At 42.3% G+C, this 24,310-nt stretch overlaps 1 protein-coding gene across 2 annotated transcripts in view; it reads left to right on the top strand.

Moving 5' to 3' along the window:
* Positions 1-24,310, top strand: part of NELL1 (neural EGFL like 1) — an 859,251-nt gene that overhangs the window by 193,547 nt on the left and 641,394 nt on the right. For both annotated transcript variants that reach the window (XM_060159518.1, XM_060159517.1), the window contains exons 8-11: positions 6,226-6,360; positions 7,266-7,368; positions 15,921-15,994; positions 23,704-23,803. In XM_060159518.1, the coding sequence (XP_060015501.1) occupies positions 6,226-6,360; positions 7,266-7,368; positions 15,921-15,994; positions 23,704-23,803 (412 nt within the window). The remainder of the gene's footprint in view (positions 1-6,225; positions 6,361-7,265; positions 7,369-15,920; positions 15,995-23,703; positions 23,804-24,310) is intronic.

Here is a 24,310-nt window from a genome sequence, read left to right as displayed (position 1 = left end):
AAAAAAATAACATGAAAGGATGCTCAACATTGCTAATCTTCAGGGAAATGCAAATAAGAACCACAATGATATATCACCTCACACCTGTCAGAATGACTGTCATCAAAAAGAACACAAGCAACAGATGCTGGCAAGGATGTGGAGGAAATGGAACCTTTGTACACTGTTGGTGGGAATGTAAGTTGCTACAGCCACTGTGGAAAATAATATGGAGGTTTCTCAAAAAAACTAAACTAGGACTACCATATGACCCAGCAATTCCATTCCTGGGTATATATCCAAAGAAAACAAAGATGCTAATTCAAAAAGATACATGCACCCTAGTGTTCATAGCAGCATTATATACAATTGCCAAGCTGTGGGAGCAACCTAAGTGTCCATCAACAGATGAATGGATAAAGAAGATGTGGTACACACACACACACACACAGAGGAATACTACTCAGCCATAAAAAGAATGAAATTGTGCCATTCACAGCAACATCAGTGGACTTGGAAGGCATTATCCTAAGTGAAATAAATCAGACAGGGAAAAACAAATGCTGTACATCACCTATATGCGGAATCTAAAAAATACAACAAACTAGTGAATATTTTAAAAAAGCAGCAGACTCACAGATATAGAGAACAAAATAGTGGTTACTAGTGGGGAGAGGGAAGTGGGGGAGGAGTGATATAGGAGTGGTAGATTAAGAGGTACAAACTATTATATAATAAGCTACCAAGATACATTGTACAACACAGGGAATCTAGCCAATATTTTATAATAACTATAAAGGGAGTATAACCTTTAAAACTGTGAATCGCTATATTTTGCACAGGTAACTTACATAATGTATTGTACATCAACTACACTTCGATAAAAAAATAAAATATAACTATTGAAAAATGTAAAAGTTATTCTTAGCTCACAGGCCATACAAAAATAAGTGCTGGGCCAGATTTGGTCCATGGACCCTTAGTTTGTCAACCCCTGATCTGGAATAAACTGGAAAGATATTCATATTAGGTAATATTTATTGAGCATTTACTATGTGTTACAATGCTTAAACTTTTATATTCACTCTCTCTCTAATCCTTCCAGCAATCCTCTGAGCTAGGTTTATTAGCCCACTGTCCAGATGAGAAGACTGAGTCCCAAGAAAGTTAGGTAGCTTTTCCCAAGAAAAGTGGATGGCAAAGCCAAGGCTCAAACTTAGATTCTGTAAGTTGGATCGTAACCGAGGAAGTTTATGGTTGGAGGAGAGAAGATTAGAAAGAGAACCAAAAGATATAAAGAAGGAATGACTGATGGAGAGAGGGAGGTGGAAGCTACCAGTAGGAGGATGGCGATACCAGTGAGAAGAAGAATGAGCCCATAAGACAAGAGGAAAAGAGAAGTGTGTGTTCAGATGGTACCTGTTGGGAGTGAAACGTGAGCATAGAGCTTGCGGCAGCTTTTGAAGGAGGAATGTCAGGACAGGGACAAGCCTGCTTAACTCACCCATCTGGTTACAGCCACTTGTTTTCCTTAGATAGATGTGGGAATTTTCTGAGTCCTGGGTTTACATTATGTGTCCTCCTGCCAGGACCGCACAGGGGTCACTGCTATTGCATTATCTCCTTAAGGGTTTTCAGATCATAGGGACTGTGCAGAATCAGACTGCTAACCTAGGATCTGCCAGGTGAATTCTCAGCAAAGAATTCTTTAAGACTTCTGAAGGAAGATATTTCCCTCTAGCCAGTGCCATGGTCTGAGTAGGAAGGTCTTCCTTCTGAGCCTGGTGCCAACCTTGTTTCCTTTTCGTTCACTCTTAAGCTGAGGGTACAGCCCTTTGGGGCTGTACCTTGATGTAGGAGTTTCCTTTAAGACATCCCATCTTGGGCAGACCCTGTTCTCTATTTCCTCTCCCTGGCCCCCTGTGTGAGGTGGGAGCTTGAGGGCTCCATGTTTTGGCTAACGTCATGGAGGTTGGCTTTGGTGCTCACTCGCCTCCCTGGATACCTGGCTGTCAGCTTGTTTTGGCCACTGTGGCTTTATTCCTTTTCTGTCAGCTCCTGGGATGATTTTTAAAAGTTATGATTTGTGTGTATTATCCAGCATTTTAGCTGGTTCAATTGGTGAAGTCTCGTAGGGTACCTAGTGTGCCATCTTGGTGCAAGCAGAGTGTAATACACCTCTTGGCAGAGTGAAGGAGATGGAGTCTGGAGGGGTAAGACAAACTGGAACTCAAGTAGGGTTCCTGGGTGCAAAGGGAATTCTGTGGCACCGAATCGACCTGGATTAGGGCTTTGCCTTTAGTTAAATAAGCCTATCATGGCAAGCCTATCATTTAGCTGATGGGTTTGGAGGTTTGGTTTGAGTTGCCCAGCAGCTGTGATTAAAATAGGCATTAGTCATGTAGATCATGGTGGAGATAGAAATGGGCTTTGGAGTAAGATTCATCTGATGTTGAATCTCATTTTTATCACTTCTTTGGTTGTTTGCAGCCTGGAATGAGTCACTGGTCTCATTTCTAGCTGCAGTTTCCATGTATGTAAAATGGTGACAGTTATTCTTCGTTTTATAAAGATTGCATTGAAAGTTGCTGTCAGAGCCCTGGTCTAGAGCCAGGAGGTTTTGGAAAACAGCAGAAAGTCCTCACACTTGGGTCACAGTGGAAGCCATGGAATCCTACCGGAGAGTGAGCCCAGCGCACAAGCTGGACAGGAGTTGGTAGCCAAAGTCACATCAAACCAAACAGACACAGACACCAGATCAGCTCAGGGTTGTGCCTAGGAGGGCTTGCTCTTCCTTTTCTCCTTTCAAAGTATAGGGTGATTGAAAATGACTGTGCCCTTGCTTGATGTAGGAAAGATCAGGGAGGCAGCTTGCATGTAGCTTCAGGTGACAGAGGTCAGGGTACAGAAGAGCCCTCTTGAAGAATCCCAACGTTGTGGCAAAACCATACTTTTTCAAGGGGGAGAAGGTGCAGGGAAGCGGTCCCCTGATACTTCCCCTAAGTGATCCACAAGAGACCACCAATCCCCTGGCTTATTCTGGAAATTCTCCCAGGTAGTCTCTGCACTGTGGGAACCGCAAACCTGCTGAGCCAGGTACGCAGCGATAGGATCAGGCTGTGTCCTGCTCTTGCATCCCACCTGTGCGGTAATCACATTCTTCCTTCAAGCTCAGGAAGAAGAGATGCTGAAGATGGGGAGTTTCTTGATTACTTCTGTTTAAATCTTTGACAAATCTATTTATGTAAATCAAGCTTGGAGTGGCGTTTCAGCTTGTAACATTGGATTTTGAGACTCATTGTTTCAAGGAGCTCAATAGTGATTTTTCAATTAAGCTTAAAGGTTTAATACAATAGATTTCTTTTTTCTCTTTCATATAGCAAATGCCAAATAAATAATATTTCAAAGGAAAAAAGAAATCTACTGCATGACTAATGTACTTAGATTCATTCATTGACCTCTTACTGTGAAAAAGGCCTCTGCTGTCTGTCTTTGAATGTGTAGAGTTAAGAATAAATGATTCGGTCCATGGTTGCTTGGATAAGTGCGCAAAGGTAAAACAAAAGAGATGTAGATTTGATACCATATCTATTTTGGATCTGCAGGCATTCTTAGAGAAAATGGCAGGTAGCGTAGAAATAGCTTTTGAAAATGAATTTGTATAAATTCAGCATGCTAATGCCAGTGACAGAAAATGTAATTCATTTTTTAATTCAGAGTTGTTTTTCTCCTTTATTGTTGCTTCAGGATTTAAGCAGGGGAAAAGGAAGGCAAGATTACATATTAAGTGCCTTTGAAAAATTAGCTTTTTGCCTTAATATTCCTTTGTCTTGGTGTCTGTCTGATGCATTCTTATCATCACAGAGATTAGGGTTTTCCACTGTTGTCAGAACAGGCTAAATATATTAAAAATTTAAAGACAGTACTCAGAAGGGAAGCAAAATCGGCCTTGAGAATAGCTTCCATTGTATTAAAATCGAGGCTTTTCCTTGGAGTTGAGTTTTGTAGGTGAGCATAGCTCAGCTTTGTTGGGCTGTCCTGGAAATTGACAATATTGCCTTTAGGCAAAGCTCCTGGATTTACAGGAAACTTGGATAGATACAGAATAGCCTTTTGAACTAGTCCTTAAGAAGTCCCCTTCTTGGAGTGATACAGACACTAGGGTTCTTCCAGACTTTCAGAGTAAGACAGGCACTTTCCTCTCACAGATTCCTCATCCTGAGCCACTTTTAGGAACGATTTCCTTCTAGTTCAACTCTTCCTTGTTCATTCCACGGTCCTATGTCTATCACTACCTTATGTGGGAACTACTGAGGCTATAGAAATGAAGTAAAGATAATATGTGATGAGTTATCACTTCCTTTTTATTATCTCTTACCAATACACGGTTTTGGTACTTGGTGTCACCAAACTCTTGGAAGTATATGTTATCTGCATTTCCTAAAGAATTCCCAGAGAACGTAATTACCGTCGATTCTGGATGCTCTATGATTAAGCTGGAGATTTAAGTGTAACTTGAATGTTTGGACGATCATGTATAGTAGAAAGTCATAGGAAGCTAATTTTCAGGCACGGTTGACTCAGTTTTTTCAGGGTTGATTATAGTGCATGTGGTTTGTTTAGGATTCTATTTGTTCTTTTCCCTTCCTCTTGGTACTGCCCATGGCAGGCAGACGAGGAACAAATTTTCTTGAGAAATTCCAAAAATTTAGAGCAGGAGATGGAATAAATGACAAAAACCAGGTTGAATTACATGTGGATTCCATTTCCAAAGAGTAGCACTGTTATGAGTAATTGAGAGGAGCATGTACGGAGTGGAACCATAGAAAATGTAGAAAGATGGTAGAAGTCATCATTAGCCAGGTTCAACCATTATAACTAAAATGTTGCCTCCAAATAGTCTTAGTTGGGATCAAAAATTGATTCAATCTCCTGTATGGGGAAAATACTCAAGACGGGGATATATAAGTATGATTGAGAAGGAAAAGGAACTGTATGATGAATTTTTAGAAAGTGGTATTTGTTCTTCTATCATGACCTTCTCTCTGTAAGGAGAAAGGAAGAAGGGTGAGATTGCTACCAGGCCGAGTTACTCCTTGGTATGGATGTGATGACAGAGAGATCGTACCACATTTCAAGTTTTTTTGTACCATAGTTTTGAAGGCAACCTGGAGTCGCCTACATGGACAATGGTCAGGAGGGAGGGTTGGAACCATATCACGAGGAGCTGTTAGGGGAACCTGGTGGGGCTGACTGTGGTCAGGGGCAGGCGTGAGGACAGGATAGCCTCAAACGTTTGTAGAGCGGTTAGATTTACTCAGGATGGGCCACAAGGCAAAACTAGGTCTAATAGGAAGAAGGGAGAGAAATTTCACAGCTCAGGCTAAGAAAGACGTTTCAAATATCCAGAGCTAACCAAGAAAAGTAGCTTTCCTTGGAAGGTAATGAGTGTCCCATCACAGTTACATGTGCAAACAGGGGCTGGATGACCACTTGAAGGGGTTACTTGTCACGTCATTTAAACTTTATAAACTCTTTCAAATCGGAGATTCTAAGATTGCATGTTTAATGGTAGCAGTTGGGTGACCTAAAGAAAGGAAAAAGGTTTTCTTTTCTTTTCTTTTTTTTTAACAAAGTCCTCATCTCACCTGGGGGTTTGGTTGCCTCTCTTGAACTTGTCTGAACACCAAAGTGGATTCTGGGGCATTCTATTTGGAGGATACTGAGCTGGGTAGAAATAAGATCTGCCTATGACTTCCCAGAATTTTTCATAAAAGAGGAAGCAGTGACTTCCCAGCTTGTAAACCATGACACTCTGGTTAGTGTGTGAAGAAGAGGGATAGGATTGCGGGAGATAAATGTAAGGGCTTCAGAGCTGCTGATTAGATCTCCTGTAAACATTGTAACGAGTCCTTGAGAACACATTCATTACAAGTGTTTCTGTGTGAGTTTGAGCTGAAAGCACACACGTTGATGAACACCCATGAGGTCCCTGAGATACAGTTTAATGTCTCATTTGGTGCTCATTAGACCATGGGAGCCAATATGTCTTCAATTTAGAATGCTTCTACCTTGTGTGAAATTAAAAAAAAAATCTTCGAATAACAGATCTGGCTAAGAATCATTGAACTGCTTTGAGCATTTTTTTCTCCTTCCGCTTGGATTTATTTTTTCTGGTTGCGATTAGCTTTGTTAGGACAATGCAGTTGAATTACAGAAATTACACGTAGTAACTCTTGTTTGCAGCTGAACTATGCAGAGACAAGACTTAGTCAATTGGAAAACTGTCATTGTGAGAAGACCTGTCAAGTGAGTGGACTGCTCTATAGAGACCAAGACTCCTGGGTTGATGGTGATCACTGCAGGAACTGCACGTGCAAAGTAAGCCTCTTTGTACCTAAATGGACAGTTTTAAGAGGGCAGTTGTACAAATTATTGTGTAACCTGTTTCTTTATAATGCTGACTCTAAGAAGTACTGCCTTTTTACGAAGTGCCTGTTTAGTAATTGGCGCAATTGTGAAGGGAAGCTGGAAAAGTGTCATTACAAATGCAAATTCTTATCAAGAGAAAGCAGATTTTATTTCCAACACACTCTAATATGATGTAACATGATTAAGAAGCTTACTGTTTAGAGATTAGAGTAACAGAGGGAGGAAGGGACTCCTTTGGTTTTCAAACCACCTAATGGCTCATTCACAACTTTTCTCTGCTATAATACCTTTTAAAAAGGTGGTTTAATTAGTTTCTAGGTGTTTGCATTGTGTTTGACGAGGTAGCCATTTTCTGTTTTAGAGAATTGCAGGATCCCCTGACTTTCTTTCAGGTTATCCATTATTTGTATGTACTATTTGATCTGTTTCAGAGAATTATAAGAGGCTCCCCCAAATTAATATGGAAACCCTGTTCAGTTGAAATTATTTGATAACTATCTGAAGAATGCCATTGTTTGCAAAAATACAAAATGATTGTTAGCACTTCAACAATGGTTGACAGGGTCTGCAAAAGGTGTTATGTTCTTGTAAAAATAGGCTTTTCTGTTTTCTGCCTAATCTACTTAGTCCACATGGGCAGGTGGAATAAAGCCAGTGATGTATATCAGAAAAGTAACTGAGGTGGCATGGGGTCATTTGGGCTGGAGAAAATTCTTTATTTGGGGTCCTGGAGTGGACTGGGAGTTTCTCACACTGCTTCTGTTTCCCTGGTGAGGCTTCTGGGATGAGATGTGAGCTTTTTGCTGCTGAGGTCACTTCTGCTGAGATTCCTCTCCCTGTTGTTCCTTCCTCAGAGTGGCGCTGTGGAATGTCGAAGGATGTCCTGTCCCCCCCTCAACTGCTCTCCAGACTCCCTCCCTGTGCACATTGCCGGCCAGTGCTGTAAGGTCTGCCGACGTGAGTACTAACTGAGGGTCAGGGTGGCCCTCTGTGCTTCGAGATTGATTTATTCCCCTATTTTTCAGGCCCCAATTGATTATCATTGATGAAAGGAAGTCCTAGCAGTTGATATAATAATAAATGTATGATAAGAGTGGCTATATTTTAATCACTTGTGACGTGCAGACACTTTACATAGGCTATTTTTTGTTTTAAATCCTCACATCAACCTTAATTATTATTCTTTACATTCTTATGTAGAGGGAACTGGTGTTCACAAGTATTAAGTCACTTGTCCGCGGTCAAACAACTGGTAGTGTGTGGAGTTGCTCCGTAGTCAGGACTCCAAGGCTCCGTGTGCTTTGGTCCCCTCATTTTGATTGACCAAGGGCCACACTCTGTGTTTCGGCTCTGAGGTCTTGGCCAGGTTTCCTGTTATTAAAGGGCCTTTGTTAAGAATTTCTGGATTGAACTTCAGTTAAAATATTGGAACAATTTCCTTCAGAGTTGGCTGGTCCAAATTATATAATGATTTAAAAATCCTTTTCCCTCTGAATTACAAAGGACACTCTTTCAAATGAAATGGTGAAATGAACACTGAGACAACCAGGAAGAGTAAAAGCTGTCATTTAGAATGATTGGTATGTTCCAGTTACTATTTTAGGTCATTTCATTCTATTAGCTTATTGAAACCTCACTGCAATCTTTTAGGTGGGGATTATTTTTATCCCTGTTTTATAGGAAGCTTGGGGAAGATAGTTTACCAAGTTTGCAAGGCTGGTGAGTGACAGAGGTGAGATACAAAATGAATTCTGTCTGACTACAAAGCCCAAAGTCTTTTTATCAAACCATATGCTCTTCTTTGAAAAAGGAGAGTTTAGGTTAGAAATGTGCCATCCGATGGATAATTTTCAAGACCATTTCTCTACCAAAAAAACCACCATCATCACTAGGTCTTCAAAACACAGTGGTCTAGTTTTTTGTCAAGAATAGCATGTCACCTAATATGACAGTGGAAGTGGGGATAGCTGGTCTGTTTGTACCAGCCCAATCTTTTTTTATACTCTTTCGAAAGGAACTTTGGAAAATGTCTTCTATTTATGGTTGGCACGGTACACCCATTGCTCTGGAGGGCTTACGCAGAGTTGATCTAAAAGAAACTTTCTTATTTCTATTCTAAGTGCTTTTGGAAGTCACGTCTGGCAATACAGATGGATCAGGGGCCCAGATGTTGAGATTATAGTTTGATTCCATGATGGAAAGATAGTTTTTAGTAGCCATAGATTATTTTTTTCTATCTTGATATATTCTATATAATAGAGGAAGAAGTTGAGAAACTTAGGAATTTGTTTAAACAATATGAGGTACTTTTAGTCTATTACTTTGAGCTCTGTGGATGGATCTGTGAAAGCTGTCTCTTGGCAGTTGTTGTTTGGACATGGGAGTAGGTGAGTCCTTCAGCTGTTTTTTGTGTTAAACTTTTGATAATCTACTTGTAAAAGCGATGGAACATTTGAAAACACATAAGGGTAAAAGTAAAGATGGAAAAATCACCCATAATGCCACCACTTGGAAACAAACACTCTTGAAGTTGTAGTGGATTTCGTTTTTTAAAACTTATACTTTGTGGACAATTGAGGTTTTATTATGCAGATAATTTTAACCTACTTTGTTGACTTACCATTATCACTTAAGTGTATTACTATCCTTTAAAAAACTCTGTATAAACCTCATTTTAATGAGCTTCATAGTGTTCCACCCTTTGGCTGTTGTGTAACTTATTTAATTATTCCCCAATTGTTGGATAACTAGGTTGTTTCCCCACTTTTCACTATTGTAAATTACTCTTCAATAGTATGTTTTGTGAGGACACATTTTTGTATTTTACGTTTTCTTAAGATAGAATTCTCCAAAGTAGAATTATTGGGCCAAGAGACTGACATTTTCAAGGTCCTTGATATATATCATCCAATTATCCTCTCACTAGAAATGTGTGGGATAGTCATTTTTCTTTATTCTAAGTTACTGGAGAATATTAAGTTTTAAAAAGCATTTCAGCAAGTTACCCGATTTTACCAAGATGCTGATACATGAGCTAGCTAAACCATCAGTGTGCTTTTTGCCTTTCTTTGGAATTGATAGCAATTTAGCTAGGTAGAATGAATTTTCTCAACAGCTCTGATCGGTAGTTTGAAATGTTTATAGTTTAATAAAATGGTAATACAAATAAATGCATAAGAACACTGCTCAATTATCATATGACCCAGCAATTCCACTCCTGGTCATATATATGGAAAAGACTAGAAGGGTGGGATAGGGAGGGTGGGAGGGAGATGCAAGAGGGAAGGGGATATGGGGATATATGTATACGTAAAGCTGATTCACTTTGTTATACAGCAGCAACTAACACAACAATTAAAGCAATTATACTCCAATAAAGATGTTTTTAAAAATAAAAGTAAGCAGGAAAAACCCTCTCATTTGAAAAGATATAGAAGTTTTCAAATATTTTCACATCAGGTAAAGGATGGAAAATATTTCCTTTGGTTGTCCCTTTCAGATAAAATTTCCCAAGCTACTCTCTGGGTTTGGGTGGGGCAGCGTCCGAGGGTTTCTGAGAAAAAGTATTGATTTGATTCAAGAGCCGATACATGAAAGCTGATTGTTTTGTGTGCTCGTTTACTAAGTGTTCATCCACTCGTCATGGCTTCAAGGAGCTGTAGCACTTACAGATGAGGACATCCATGTGGCAATAGGAAATAACCTGGTCTAAGTGTTTAAGTCTCAATTCATTATCTGAGAAAAATACTTTATTTTGATAAACCCCAATAAATCAGGCCATCTCCAAGAGCAAGGCAGTTTTCATAATTCCCGATACTAGGCTCTTCCTCCTTCTTTTTGGGAGGCATCAGGGAGAACTCAGGAGAGCCTTCTAGATTCCTTAGCTATGGGCATGGAAGTCCAGAAAGTAGTGCAGGAGTCTCATTCCTCCAACATTTCTTGGGTGTCTGCTCTGTTTAAGGAATTGAACATACCTAGCTACACATTAGAATCCCCTGGTGAACTTAAAATAGAGTGTCCCAGGGCCCCTCTCTGACCTGCTAAATCGGAATCTCTGGACAGTGGTGTCCTAGAATTAGTATTCTTTTGGTAGATAGATTTGGGAACCATCAGAGATGGGAGAGAAGGAGAAGGATGGAGAGGGAATCTTGAGCTATGCAAAACAGCATTTGCAAAGGAAAACAAGTTGCAGAAGGACAGGGAGGTAGTCTGTTAGGTGATAACAGGGTTTCTGTAGGTGAGAAGTAGAAATAAGCTGCAAAGGTGGGTTGGGGATGGACGATGCTGACTGTAGTCCACTGAATTCGTTCAGTCATCCTTACTGAGATTCCTCTCCCGACTCTGTTCTGTCCTCTGGTTACAGCAACGGGCACATGTGGATCATTCATTCTCTGTCAGACACTGTGAAGCTTTTTTATGTGTATTAATTCATTTCATTCTTCCAAAAACCTAGAGTCATAGGCTCCACTATGATCCCCATTTTATAGATGAGGAGGTAAAGCACAGAGAGGAGAACTAACTTGTCCAAGGGCTCTCAGCCTTGGTGGAGCCAAAATAAAACCCAGGTAGTCTGGCTCCAGAATTAATGCTTTTAACCTGTCTCCTCTCCCCCCCTGCTGTCCAGGGAGATGTATGCCCCATCTCATTACAACAGAGTATTGTGCGGTATGTATGCTATGTAAGATGCAAGGGTAGCACAGAGAAGGGAGTGATTAATTCCATCAGAAACTTGGGTGTGTGTGTGTTAGGAAGGCTTCATAGGGGAAGGAATAGCTGAGTAGGGTGCTGACAAATGAATAGGAGTTTGCCATGTGGACAAGGTAGGTAAGAACACACCTGCCAAAGGGAATTGCACATGCAGAATCATGGAAGTAAACACAGCGTTTGTTTGGGGGGGCTCAGAAGCAAGCTTTGGAAGCAGGGTTTGGCATAATCAGAGAAATGCTTTGATAAAAGCCCCTGTGTGGGGAGAGCTGGAGGCAGGGAGCTGGGTGTGGGATTCAGGCCCATTTGCAGGTGGAGGTGATGAGGCCGGCAGGCAGGTAGGCACAGCCGGGGGACATGGAAAGGAAGGGATGAAGCTGAGTGATGGCCAAAAGACCTGGGGCAGGGTAGGTACTCCGTAAGCATTTTTTTTTTTTAACGTGAGACAGATGAATCAGGGACAGAGCATCTGTAAGGGAGAAGTTGCCAGGTTTCGAACAGGAGCCTGTGGGAGACTCATAGTGTGATTAACAGAAATACGGCAGGTGGAAGAAATGGCTTCAGGAGCAATACATTCTGTTCGGCATAGGAGAGTTGGAGATGGCTGGGGGACACCCAGTTTGACGTGGGCGTCATGCTCAGAGCGGTGGTATCTGAAGCTAAGTCTGTGAACGAGCTCACTGAGGGAGGATGGCTCCTTGGGCGTTGAGCTTTTCTGATCTGCCACTCTCCTTTAAAGTGTAACACAGAGTATTGATTTTGATGTTCTCAGCTGCTGAGTGCCAAGGGATGGCTGGAGTGTGTGCAGGGTGCAAATCCCCAAATAAAGACAGAGCAACCCCACATCCACATCTGACAGGGGTGCCAAGTGGGGCCTAAAGGTTGTTTATTTAGTGTGCACCCAAATGGCAAAAGTGTCCATCCATCGCACTAGAGAAATCAGGCTCGGATTTGAAGGGCCACGTGTCTGTGGGCACAAAAAGATACAACTGCATAACTGTTTCTGTAAATCCCCGGTACCTTTGTTTCTGACATCGTGGAGAAGTGTGTGTTGGTGCCGAGTTTCAATTTCATCGTCGGGCACTGTGAAATGGTCTTGTTTGCATGTCCCCAGTGTGATGCGAAGGGCTTCAGGTATCCATTTACATTTCTACTCATACTAAAAGCTGTTGGAATGGCATCCCAAATGCCCCAGCCACAGGTACCGGAGCCTGACTTACCGTCTGCTTGAATTTCCCAGATATCAAAAATAAGCCTTTTGGCTGTAGATCAAGAGGTTAGATAATGAGGACTGGTGTTAGGCATACGGTGGGGCCGGGAAGAAAGGGCATCGTCAGAGAAGTGGGGTGAGGATGAGGAAGCAGGGGAAATTCTTGTGACCTTCAGTGGTGATGCTGAAAGCTGTCCTGAGATAACTTCGGAGATACTGATATTGTAATCGTCCATGCATCCTGCATCAGTGCCAAGGCTGTGAATGGCTGAGGTACACAGCATCATGTTGATGTCACTTGCAGCCCCTAAGGCACCCTGCCATGTGAAGACATGAAGTTCAGTGGACATTTAATTTTTATACCAGATTGGTAGATTTGAGGGATGGATGTGTCCCCGTGTGTGGTGTGACTGCAAACAGTAAGACCCTCCTGTCTCCAGATCGAAGTTCTGGGATGAGTGTCTATCAGAGGATGAGAGGAATCGGGCGAATGTCTTCAGACAGGGTAGCAAGTGTGATCCTAACATCATGGGGGTGGCAAGGTGCAAAAATAAGGAAGGAAAGTCTATTTCTTTGCTTCCCACCCTGGGCCAAGGAGCAGATGGCAGATTTGACAGCCGTGTATTTAGCAGAACCGTCACTCCGGAGCAAGCCATCTTGCCAGGTTGGCAGCAGCTGTGTTTGGGAGTGTGGGAGTTTATTAGGCAGGAATTTCAGGCTCTTGGAGGTATGGTCTCCCCATGCAAGCAAATAGGGGAATCCACGTGATCATTAGGACCCATGAGTCAGAGTCAACTGATTTATCTGGAAAACTGAGGCATAAAAGATGATTGGGGATAATTTTTTTTAAAATGAAGTGAGGAAGGGGGTTATCTAGAAAATGTTATTGGTTCTCTACCTTGTTGTTGATGGCTTTGCTCTGAAAACCTTGGTGTCTGCTTTTAAAGTTTGGAATAGCATTGAATAGCAGAAAGAACCCTCATCTGGGAATCAGCACATTTCTCTGCGTTTTGCTACCAAGGAGGCTCATTAATTCTAAAATTGTTACTAACAATAAGCCCAGAGAGGCACTGAGCCTGGGGCTAGAGATAAAGTTATGAATAGACATAGTTCCTACCCTCATTGGGGCAACAGAGGTAAAATGTGATATTTTCTCTGTTAGGGCGAGGTCCAGAGTACCGCACAAACACAAAGTGAGGGCAATTCTCCAGTGTTAGAGGTCAAGAACAACTTCTTGGGGGGAAGTCGGGCCTAAGTTGAAACTGATGGGTATATAGGATGGAAGGTTACCAGGAGCAGGTAGATGAGGCTGAGTGTTCTGGAGAAGCAGAACAGTACATGCAAATCCCAGAAGCAGAGCGTGGCTGGAGTCTTAAGTGGAGGTGTGAATGTTTGGGAGTTTGGGAGGGAGAGTGAACGCACAGGGATGGCCTTGTGTGCTGAGTTCAGGAATTTGAACTATATTCTGAGGGCTTGAGTGACTCATAATAATTTTAAAGCAGAGCGTCCTATTTGCACTTAAAATATATATTCAACTGTTGTATGGGGAAGGACTGGGTAAGATTAGACCAGAACATAGGAGGCAAGTTAGGAAGTTTCCTGGTAGACTAAAGAGGAGGGATAGCCTGAGTGAAGGTAGCACCTGGGGGCAGGTGGTGGGACTGGAGAAAAGTGGGTTGACTTGAGAAACAAGGAGGGAGCTTTGCAGGGATTTGGGTACTGATTGGACACGGTGCTGAGTAAGGAAGGGGATAGAAGGGCCCTAGGCGGTGGGGTATGGGTGGTGGGTGTGGAGGCTAGGGGTGGATACTGGTACCATTCACTGAATGCAGATACTAGAGAGGCACAGATCTGAGTTAGGTATGTGTTGTTTGTTGCAGGGCAGGTTCTGAGAAGAAACAGACTGTGAAATGGAGGTTTGCTTGTACTTTATTAGGAAGTTCAGGATCAGTTCTGGGGTGGGAATGAGATAGTGAAGGAAGCCGGGTTGGGCAGAAGGAGAGGTTGAATTGCAGTGCAGTTACAACAGTTACCTCAGCCATTTCTCCAAGGAGTTGTGGAGCTGGAATGACCCTTGGAGTTATCCTGAGTTGGGGCAAGGGGCCAGGACTTTGCAACATCTTCATCAACCGCTCATTGGATGTGGGCTGTGCTGGGAAGGGGCCTTGGCTTTGGACAAGGGCAAGTCCCGGATCACTGTTCAGCTGAGAGCTGTTGCTCATCACCTGTCTGGCAGTTTCAGGAATGTCACCTTTGGCCGTGGAGGGGGATCTGGGTTGCACACCATAGTAGCCACTGTGGGATCGTGATGTTAAGTAAACCAGTGTCTCTGGGCTTTCCTCTTCCTGTGGTCAACAAGAGGGAGTTGGATGAGTTGTTTGCTGAGGTCCCTACATACCTGAACATTCCATGAGTCCGAAGATTGTAGAACTAAGAAACTGCCAGATTGAATTCACCTGTTTTTAACAGATGGAGAAATGGAGGTTCTGAGAGCTGAGGTGCTTTCTGTAAGACAGTGAGTTAGTGGTGGAGATCTCTTGGAGTGTGTGTCTTCACTTCTGCTTCTCCTGAGGACAAGGGCTGAAAGCATCCTCATTTGTGCGGAGAGGGAGTGATCAGGCCTTTGCTTTCCTGTGGATGTGGCTGGAGAATTTGGCAGAGATACATTAGGGTCGTATCAAATTAACATATTCTGCGCTTGCTTAAAAGTGGGTCAGCATTTATGCTTCTCTGTTAACGTTTTTCCAAGGCCTGTCTCTCCTCCCTGCCCTCCCTGTTAGCCTGTTCAGCTTACCTTTCCAAAGGCAGTCTGTCTAGTACTTTTTTTTTTTTTTTTTTTGTGGTACGTGGGCCTCTCACTGTTGTGGCCTCTCCCGTTGCGGAGCACAGGCTCCGGGCACGCAGGCTCAGTGGCCACGGCTCACGGGCCCAGCCGCTCAGCGGCATGTAGGATCTTCCCGGACCGGGGCACGAACCCGTGTCCCCTGCATCGGCAGGCGGACTCTCAACCACTGCGCCACCAGGGAAGCCCTGTCTAGTGCATTTTGATTCAGCATTTTACTCACTTGTATTTCTTAGTTGTCTCTGAGCTTCTTGGGAACAGTTAAGTTAAAGACATGCGCTTCCTATGATCACAAAGGGGAATAATGGTGTCTTTCTGCATGTGACTGAGGTCCTGATGAGTGGAGTATATATGCAAGTCCGCTCTCACCCAGTCATTTGTTTTATGGCTGGAGTTGCTGAATCAAAGCTATGCTATTATACTCCACGGTGATGACAACCACCTCTTCCTTGTTTTAACATTGACCACATCAATTCATTCTCTAGTTCCTTCAGCAACCCCAGCATTGAAATAGTTGTATGTGCTTGGTGTGAAGGACTCCTGGCAAACATAATAGAGATGACAGTCTGAAAGGGGATTCAACAGTTATCCCCATCCTATTTCCATGTCTTACTTCCAGACATGCAAAGAGCTTTGCATTGCTTAGAATGAGAGCGTTTATATTCTGTGGAATCTACTGGAGTTGGATGGTGCCCCTGAGATCATTTTGTTGCATAGCATGACTGTCTGAACTGTTTTTCTGTTTTATTACAGCAAAATGTATCTATGGAGGAAAAGTCCTTGCAGAAGGCCAGCGGATTTTAACCAAGAGCTGTCGGGAATGCAGAGTAAGTTTCAATCTTATGATCCCCATTACTTGTAGAGAAGGAGATGCGGGCTTTAGGTAGGAGTCTGGAATGGAGCATATTGTCCTGAGTGGACCACTGAGGGGGAGGACTCTCTGGTGGGCTTGAGTCCTGGCTGTGGAGTTCCCAGCCACTGTCATTGTGTGGTTAGCCTGTGGTCAGCGGTGGATCAGGTAGCCTTGGGAAAGACTGTTAGGGAAGGAAGTGAGAAGGGGGAAGGGAGCTAGCAGCTACCATGAGTCAGGGAGGTTGTCAGGTGGCCCTGGGAAAAGGTTTTGATTTGGTGTTGGGGCAATTCGTCTGTGATGTTAGTTGTGGATAGTGCCACTTCTACTCCTAAGAGTCTGATACAATGTTAGACAGTGCCTCTGTCTCCTGCCTGCCCCATCCCATGTATTTCTCAAAATAAGATGTGTAGAACCATAGATCTCATTTAAGACTGTACTTCAATAATAATAAAAAAAAATCATGCAACAAACATGCATTGAGCAACTGCTACTTACCAGCATGGTACTAGATTCCGGGTGTACAACAGTGAACAAAACAAAGTCCTTGTCTTTATAGAATTTGCAGTCTGGTGGGGAGACAGGCAGTAAGATATAAACAAATAAATATATGAGATGCAGCTGAGCCTTGAACAACACATGTTAGGACTGTGTGGGTCCACTTATGCACGGATTTTTTCCAGTAGTAAATACTGCGGTGCTGCACTATCCACTCTTGGTTGAATCCCTGGATGTAGAACCGTGGATACGGAGGAACCACAGGTGCAGAGGGTTGACTATAAATTATGTGCCGATTTTAGACCGCGTGGAGGGTCGGCGCCCCTGACCCCCGCATTGTTCAAGGGTCAACTATGATGCCAAATTCTATGAAAAATACAGAGCAGGTTGAAGTGGTAGAGAGCTTTGAGGTGGGGATGGATGGTCTGGGAAAACCTCTCGGAGGAGGTCATATTTGAACAAAGTGCTGGATGAAGTGTGGGAGCTAGCCAAGCACTTACTTGGTTGAGGTGCTGTCCTAGAATGCAAGAGTGAGAGACAGAGGGAAAGAAGGAAGAGAGGGAGAGCAAATTCAAGGAGGCGCCTTCCAGAGCTGCCACTGCCCCACAGCGAAGCAGGCCTGGTTTTGAGGGGCATCTCCAGGGAGGCTGGCTGGAACTACGGTGTCACAGAATAGACCATCTCTCCAAGTGCTGTTTCCTATGGCATTTCATTTGCTTTTTGTCACATCCCTGGAGAAAAGAAAGGAGTATATTTGAAAGGTTGAGGAGAATGAGGCATTTAGAGACATGCTGAAGCTCTCAGGGAACTCGAATCTGGTTCTTTTTGGGGAGCTTTGGGGGAGGGAAGGCTCTTTCCTGTCTCCTGTCTTTCATTGGCTAGAATCTACCACAGGAGTTAACTCCTTTGAGCCTCCCCACTGCGTTTCCCATTCGCTCTTTCTTGGCTGCCCCTGGGAAAGGCAGAGATTCCATGGGTCTGGACAGTCTGGCGGGTATGCAGGTGTGGTGGTCCTTCTGCGTCAGTGGGGACTGTGGGGTGGACTCCTTAGTCTGTGGCAGAGGTAGAGATGGTGTGACAGTGAGGGCTCCGTGATCTCTCAATCAACCATGGGAGCTTCCAAACCTGGGAGTGGGGAAGCGGGTGGGTGGCCCCCAACGTGCGGCTGGGACATGACCACATAGGGATGGTGGGTGGATTAAATGAGATAAAGCATGTGAAGGACTTCGTTGGTACAAAGTAAGCCCTCAACACGTGTGAGCTATTTTTCTTATTCCACATGACCATACATCTCCTCCCTGAATATAAGGCAGATGTCACGTTCCCTGTGGATTGTTTCACTTCTGGGGGAGGGAAGGTGATTTGGACTCTAAAACCCTTACTTTTTTCTTCCACCTCAAGGGAAGTTGGGATGACTAAAGGCAGTCTTACCCACTCTGCTGATGATCCCGGGATCCACCCTCCATCTGTCACTCACGACTAGCAACCCCCTTTACATATTGGGCAGAAGTAGTGGGTAACCCTGGCAAGGGTCACGATTGTGACTCCGTTCCTGTTACCAGCAGAGAGGATCAGGGCAGACACCATCTGAGACCTCTAGAAGATAAGGGTGTGGACTTACATGCCAGCATATTGGAAATGTACTTAACATGATTATTAGCACATTGTAGGTACTCTCCTTGCTCTGGTTCATCTTTTACTGTTTTTGTTTTGTTATGGTTTCATAACTTAGGAAGAAGTTGGGGCAGACAGGTTATTCTTTTTGCATATGTGGTTTGTGTGCATGTGAATAATTTCAGCATCTTTTAAAAAGTCATTAATTTCTTCATTTATTGTCTTTCTACAGTTATTTACTAAATACTTTATGCACAGAGGGAAGCCTCACTGACAATAATATTTAACATTTCTTGAATATTTAGTATTTTCTAGACACTATTTAAAACATTTGAAACTTTATCTAATGTAAACCTCATAATAACCCTGTTATTCGGTAGGGGTAGGTAGCATTATTATCATCCCCATCTTACAGATGAGGAAATTGAGGCACACATGATCAGAGTCACATAGCTAGTAAAGGAACCAGTTGGGATCTGAACCTGTGTGGTCTGAATCTACAGGCTCCTCTCTTAGCCTCTCTACTGCCAGTCCTGATGGTGTTAGACTTGCTTGGAAATAGTTCGCGTTATTGAATTGTAGAAGGGTGGATTCAGAAGGATTGAATGATCACTTTTCAGTCTATCTGAGAATACCAGATTGGTCAGGCTATGGCTCATTGATTCCCTTGATAAAGGGTAGCATTTATAAAAGGCCAGAGAAGAGCTTTGGGACACATTTAATGGATGTGGTCAGCAGGGAGAGAGGGTGTAGGATGAGAAGGCCTCGGGTCTCTCTCGGGCAGCCTTTTGCAGGATTTAAGCCTTAATGCCCTAAGGTACCTGTTGTATATGATGAATTAACTTCTCTCCTAGACATCTAAAATGGTCTTGCATAAGTGCTATCCTTGGGAGAATTGAGCAAATAATTACTCAAATAATTAGTGTTCTTTTTTTTTTTTTTTTTTTTTTAATGACAGGTCATAGTCACTAGACTGCTTGCATGACAAGAATGGATGTATGCACTGAATTTAGGAAGAGAAACTGTTTCCTCCTAGTCTGTCTGGGAACAGTTTCCCAGCCTTTGTTTGTGTTCCTCATTTGGAGGACAGTGTTTGTAACTTGCCTACACTGTATTTAAGACTATAATTTGATTTTAATTTCCTGTTATTAGCTTGGTATGTCAATATGTAGTCCCATTCCCATAACTGGACTGAATTGATTATACCTTTTGAAAATATAAATAGCAAACTTGTACAAAAATATATTGTAAGTTATGGGAGGTCAACCTTTTTTCAAACTAATCTTAATAAAACCACACATAAACTTCTAGTCTTATAAAAGGTCACAGCCTCAGCTGTAAATTTTTAAGATGTTTTTATTTTTATTTTTTTACATCTTTATTGGAGTATAATTGGTTTACAATGGTGTGTTAGTTTCTGCTTTACAACAAAGTGAATCAGTTATACATATACATATGTTCCCATATCTCTTCCCTCTTGCGTCTCCCTCCCTCCCACCCTCCCTATCCCACCCCTCTAGGTGGTCACAAAGCACCGAGCTGATCTCCCTGTGCTATGCGGCTGCTTCCCACTAGCTATCTATTTTACGTTTGGTAGTGTATATATGTCCATGCCACTCTCTCACTTTGTCACAGCTTACCCTTCTCCCTCCCCGTATCTTCAAGTCCATTCTCTAGTAGGTCTGGGTCTTTATTCCTGTCTTACCCCTAGGTTCTTCATGACATTTTTTTCCCTTAAATTCCATATATATGTGTTAGCATACAGTATTTGTCTTTCTCTTTCTGACTTACTTCACTCTGTATGACAGACTCTAGGTCTATCCACCTCATTACAAATAGCTCAATTTCGTTTCTTTTTATGGCTGAGTAATATTCCATTGTATATATGTGCCACATGTTCTATGGTTCAAATGCAGATCCCCAGTTGACAAAAGGCTGCCTGGTGATCCATGCGTTTCATTTTCCTGGGATCATTTCAAAGCTTCAGCAAGCCAAGTTAGATAAGAAACAAACTTTTGTTTTCAATATTTTCACCAAGTGATTCCAGAAGTTAACATACTGTTTTGTTTTGTTTTATTTCTTTTATCAAGATGAATAAACTCTCCTAGCAGTCTTGGTCAGTTTTGTCCAGTTCTTGCTGCCCTGTGACATTATTTTAGGCTAGCAACATTTTTTTTTAATTTTACTTAAAGATGTGAGTTTTATATGGTATTAGACATTCAGGTTGAAGCATAGTGATTAGTGAAGAACTTGAAAGTGTTTATATTTGACATGGTGACAGTTACTCTAAATGAGAAAGAATGGATGAATTTTGCCACCAATGCAGAGTTCCAAAGGTCATAAAATAACATACCACAATCAGGAAGTTTTAAAAATGTTAATCATCAGATACTTATTAGAGAGAGTTTGAAAATAAAGTAAAAAATGGTTTGTGCCAAATTATGTGGCTGGACTAAATGGACTTGGTGGCACTTATGTTACTGTAATCACAGTTCATATTATTTTCAAATTCATGTAAAGGGGTTTGTCTCTCCTTGAACGTTTGGAATTACAGTCTTACTCATTAAATATGTTAAAGGTTGATTGGAATTGTTGACTGCTTTAATCAGTAGTCAAAGCAACCTTTTATATGTAAAAAAAAAAGAACCTTTCATGTGTAATTATTTTTTAAAAAGCCTTCTGTGGCATTTTTATTTTTTTTAATTCAAGAATTTATTTTATTATTATTTTTTTTTGCGGTACGCGGGCCTCTCACTGTTGTGGCCTCTCCCGTTGCGGAGCAACAGGCTCCGGACGCGCAGGCTTAGCGGCCATGGCTCACAGGCCCAGCCGCTCCGTGGCATGTGGGATCCTCCCGGACCGGGGCACGAACCCGTGTCCCCTGCATCGGCAGGCGGACTCCCAACCACGGCGCCACCAGGGAAGCCCGGTAGTGATGTTTTAAAATACACAGAATTTGAAGCAGTTTGCTAAAGCTTGTTGACACGTGACACAAAGATAGGGGTTTTAAATGTTTTCAGATAGCCACCAAAGAGAGATTACTGCATGCAGATTTTTAACTTGTATTTACAAACATTTCATGTCCAAAGCATTGCAAAATGAGAGTCTTGATTTTTCCCATGTACCAAAAACACATTCACCTTAGATTTCAATGACAAATGTAGTGTTTTTAATATTGCTTTTTTTAATAAAAGCAAATACATACTCAAGATACAAAATTTGGACTATAGAGAAAGGAAGGAAATACAAGGAAGTAAAAGAAAATCACTCCAGAATCTCACCACCTAGAGATAATCTCTTTTAACAGTTTAATTTTTTGACAGCAAGAGTGACATTTATCTCATCGTCTTAGTTGAGATTCTCCTAGAAGCAGACCCTGAGCTCAGGATTTTAGTACAGTGATTTATTAAGATAGTGCTCCTGGGAGGAAGAAGTCAGGGTGTGGGCATGCAGGCTTGGGCAGGGCAGGCAGCTCAGCAAGGGTGCAATTTTAGGTGAAAGGTCAGAGGTACCCTGATTCAGCTGGGGTTCTGAACGTACCCCAGCTATCATCTCCCCTTGAAGTAAAGAACCTCCCATGCCTGTCAGTCACTGGCTCTGGGCCGTGGGGCTGGGGGTTGTGGAACTTGTAGGTAACTTCTGGCTCCCTACAAAATGGCTCCAGTGCCCAAAGGGACCCTCTGAGGGCTGAGAGATGAGCCATTAGCAGAAAGGCATTTGAAGTTGGGAGATGGGCACAGTGAACTGATAAAAGGGATCCAACAGAGTTCACCATTCATGTTTATGCAAGGAGGCAGTAGATAATAAATACATTAATATTGAAGGATCGAAGTCGAGGCAGCAATGGTAAGTAATTAAGCATTGTGTTTTCCTTTGCATTCAGCTTATGCTGCTGATAGTGAGATTATTAACATCCATTGGTTTGTAATAATCCGTTTGATTCCCTGTTGCGAAAGCTGAGGTTCAACTGATAGGCATACTGCCCTTAGACTGGTGCTAGCTCTTGAGGCCAGGTGCCGTCCAGCGTGGCCTGGATTGAGGGGTGAGAGTGGAATGTCGCTGAAACGGGGACCGTGGGCGAATAGCAGGGTCAGTTTTCAGCATCTTAGGGCCAGTTTTTAGGAGAAAAGCAAGAGATCTAGAGGCCTTGGGACGGATCAAGAAATGAAGAGCCAAAGGGAACAAAAGACACCACAAGGAATGCCTTGGCTGAAATTTATGAGAAAGGAGAGGAAACCATGGTGCCAGTAATCCAGATGATGGGTAGTTGGAAATTATATTACATTTGACATTTAAAGTTATGTTTATGTTCATATTTACGAATGGATGTGCCTGATATAATGGGAGTTCTGCCAAACCAGGGAACCCTGGAATGACAGCATATCTTGGAGAAGGAAAACTCAGAATCTCCCCCATCCTTCCTGGTGGCCCAGCTCCATCCTATTCTCCCATCTGTGTTGAGAATTACCTTTTGGACTTAAATGAGCTTGCTTCTTGGTTGACTTAACCATGCTGTTAAGAATGGGAGAAAAAAACTTAACATTTTAGATAAAATAAGGGACTCTCAAACCCTTTTTTATAGTAACTATTGAGCTGATTTTAAAAATTCAGAGTGAACCTAAATATAGATGCTAGTGATGTCAACAAAGAGGACCTTTGGTGAAGTGAGGCCCTAAAGATTCACCTGCTGAATATTTAAAATTTTATTGTAAGTGATTTTATTTATTTCTAGGGAATATCTAGTGCTCATCTAACTGACCCACTTTCAGTTCATCGTACCTGTATACCTTGGTCCTTGCTGGTCCCTCTGCCAGGACACTCTCTTCTTCCTTATCTTATTCATTATTTAGTTCCTTCAAATGTGGCATTTTCTTCATAATTTCTCCCCACTTGGGCAGAATTAATTATTCTCCTGTGATGAGTTACCATAGCATAATTAGAGCACATTTTTTTAGGACTTACTGTATTGTATTATGGTTTCTAGTTTAAGAGGTTTTTTTTTTCCTCCCTCCATCCAAACTGTGAGTTCATCAAGGGCAAGGAAAATGTCTTATTTATCTTTGGGTTCACAGTGCTTGTGATCCAGGGCAGTGCCACAGCTGTCTCATAAAAGCTCATGAGAGCTCATTGTACATAACTTCCCAACTCTGTGGTCAGTAATGTCCTGTTGGTAGTTCACAATGTCCGGTTATTGACACCACAGAAATCAGCAAATGCTAACTTCAGGGTTCCCCCATCCAATAGTCAATTGTTAAAAATTTACCAGCTCTACACTGTCGGTGACATTCTGCTACATAGAAGATACTCAAAACCCCTTTGTTAAAACAAAAAAGAAAAAAAAAAACCAATTGTTGAAATTGAGGCTCTTCTGATACAGAAAGGGAAATTGACCTTCTCTCTTCCAGGAGTCTCATCAGTTTAATTTGCGACTTTGTCATTGTCGTGGGATTCCTGGGATTCCTGTTAATTATCGTAGGTTGTTATCACTGCAGGCTGTTAACAATGAGCATTTATGTTTGGATCAGCAGCTAAAAATATGAACATTGTTTTGTTTCCTGATTATTTGGCCTGCAGGGTGGAGTTTTAGTAAAAATTACTGAAGCGTGCCCTCCTTTGAACTGCTCAGAGAAGGATCACATTCTCCCAGAGAATCAGTGCTGCAGTGTCTGCAGAGGTAAGAGGGCTTGGCATGGAGCTTTGGGTGGGGATGGAGGGCAGGGATTGAAGGTTTAATGACTAGCGTGATGACAATAACAACTGTCCAAAACTCTGCTACTTAGATATGTGTATATGCTATTTACCGTCCTCAGTTACAGTCTTATAAATTGTAAAACGGGGATAATAATCCTATCTACTTCCTAAGACTGCTGTAAGGATTAAATGGGATAATGCATAAGCACCTAGCATCATGCCTACCACGTGATAAATATTCAGTGAACGATGGTTCCTATAATAATAATAATAGTTCTGCATCATTATTGCATTTTTTTCTCATGAGTGGGATTGGGAAACATTCTTATCAGCTCTTTCCATGGGCCAATTCCCCTATCTGCCAGAGGATGACATACACTGAATCCTTACTCATAGATTTATATACTGCTTTTTTATTTCCTGCAAGGAAAAAAGCTTCAAGTAAGTAGCACTTAACTGCTAATTAATGCATGAGCAGAAATTATTTTGC

Source organism: Lagenorhynchus albirostris, chromosome 9, assembly GCF_949774975.1.
Source record: "Lagenorhynchus albirostris chromosome 9, mLagAlb1.1, whole genome shotgun sequence".
Taxonomy (NCBI): domain Eukaryota; kingdom Metazoa; phylum Chordata; class Mammalia; order Artiodactyla; family Delphinidae; genus Lagenorhynchus; species Lagenorhynchus albirostris.
The sequence above is the reverse complement of the archived record's forward strand: the minus strand, read 5'-3'. Positions and strand labels throughout refer to the sequence as shown.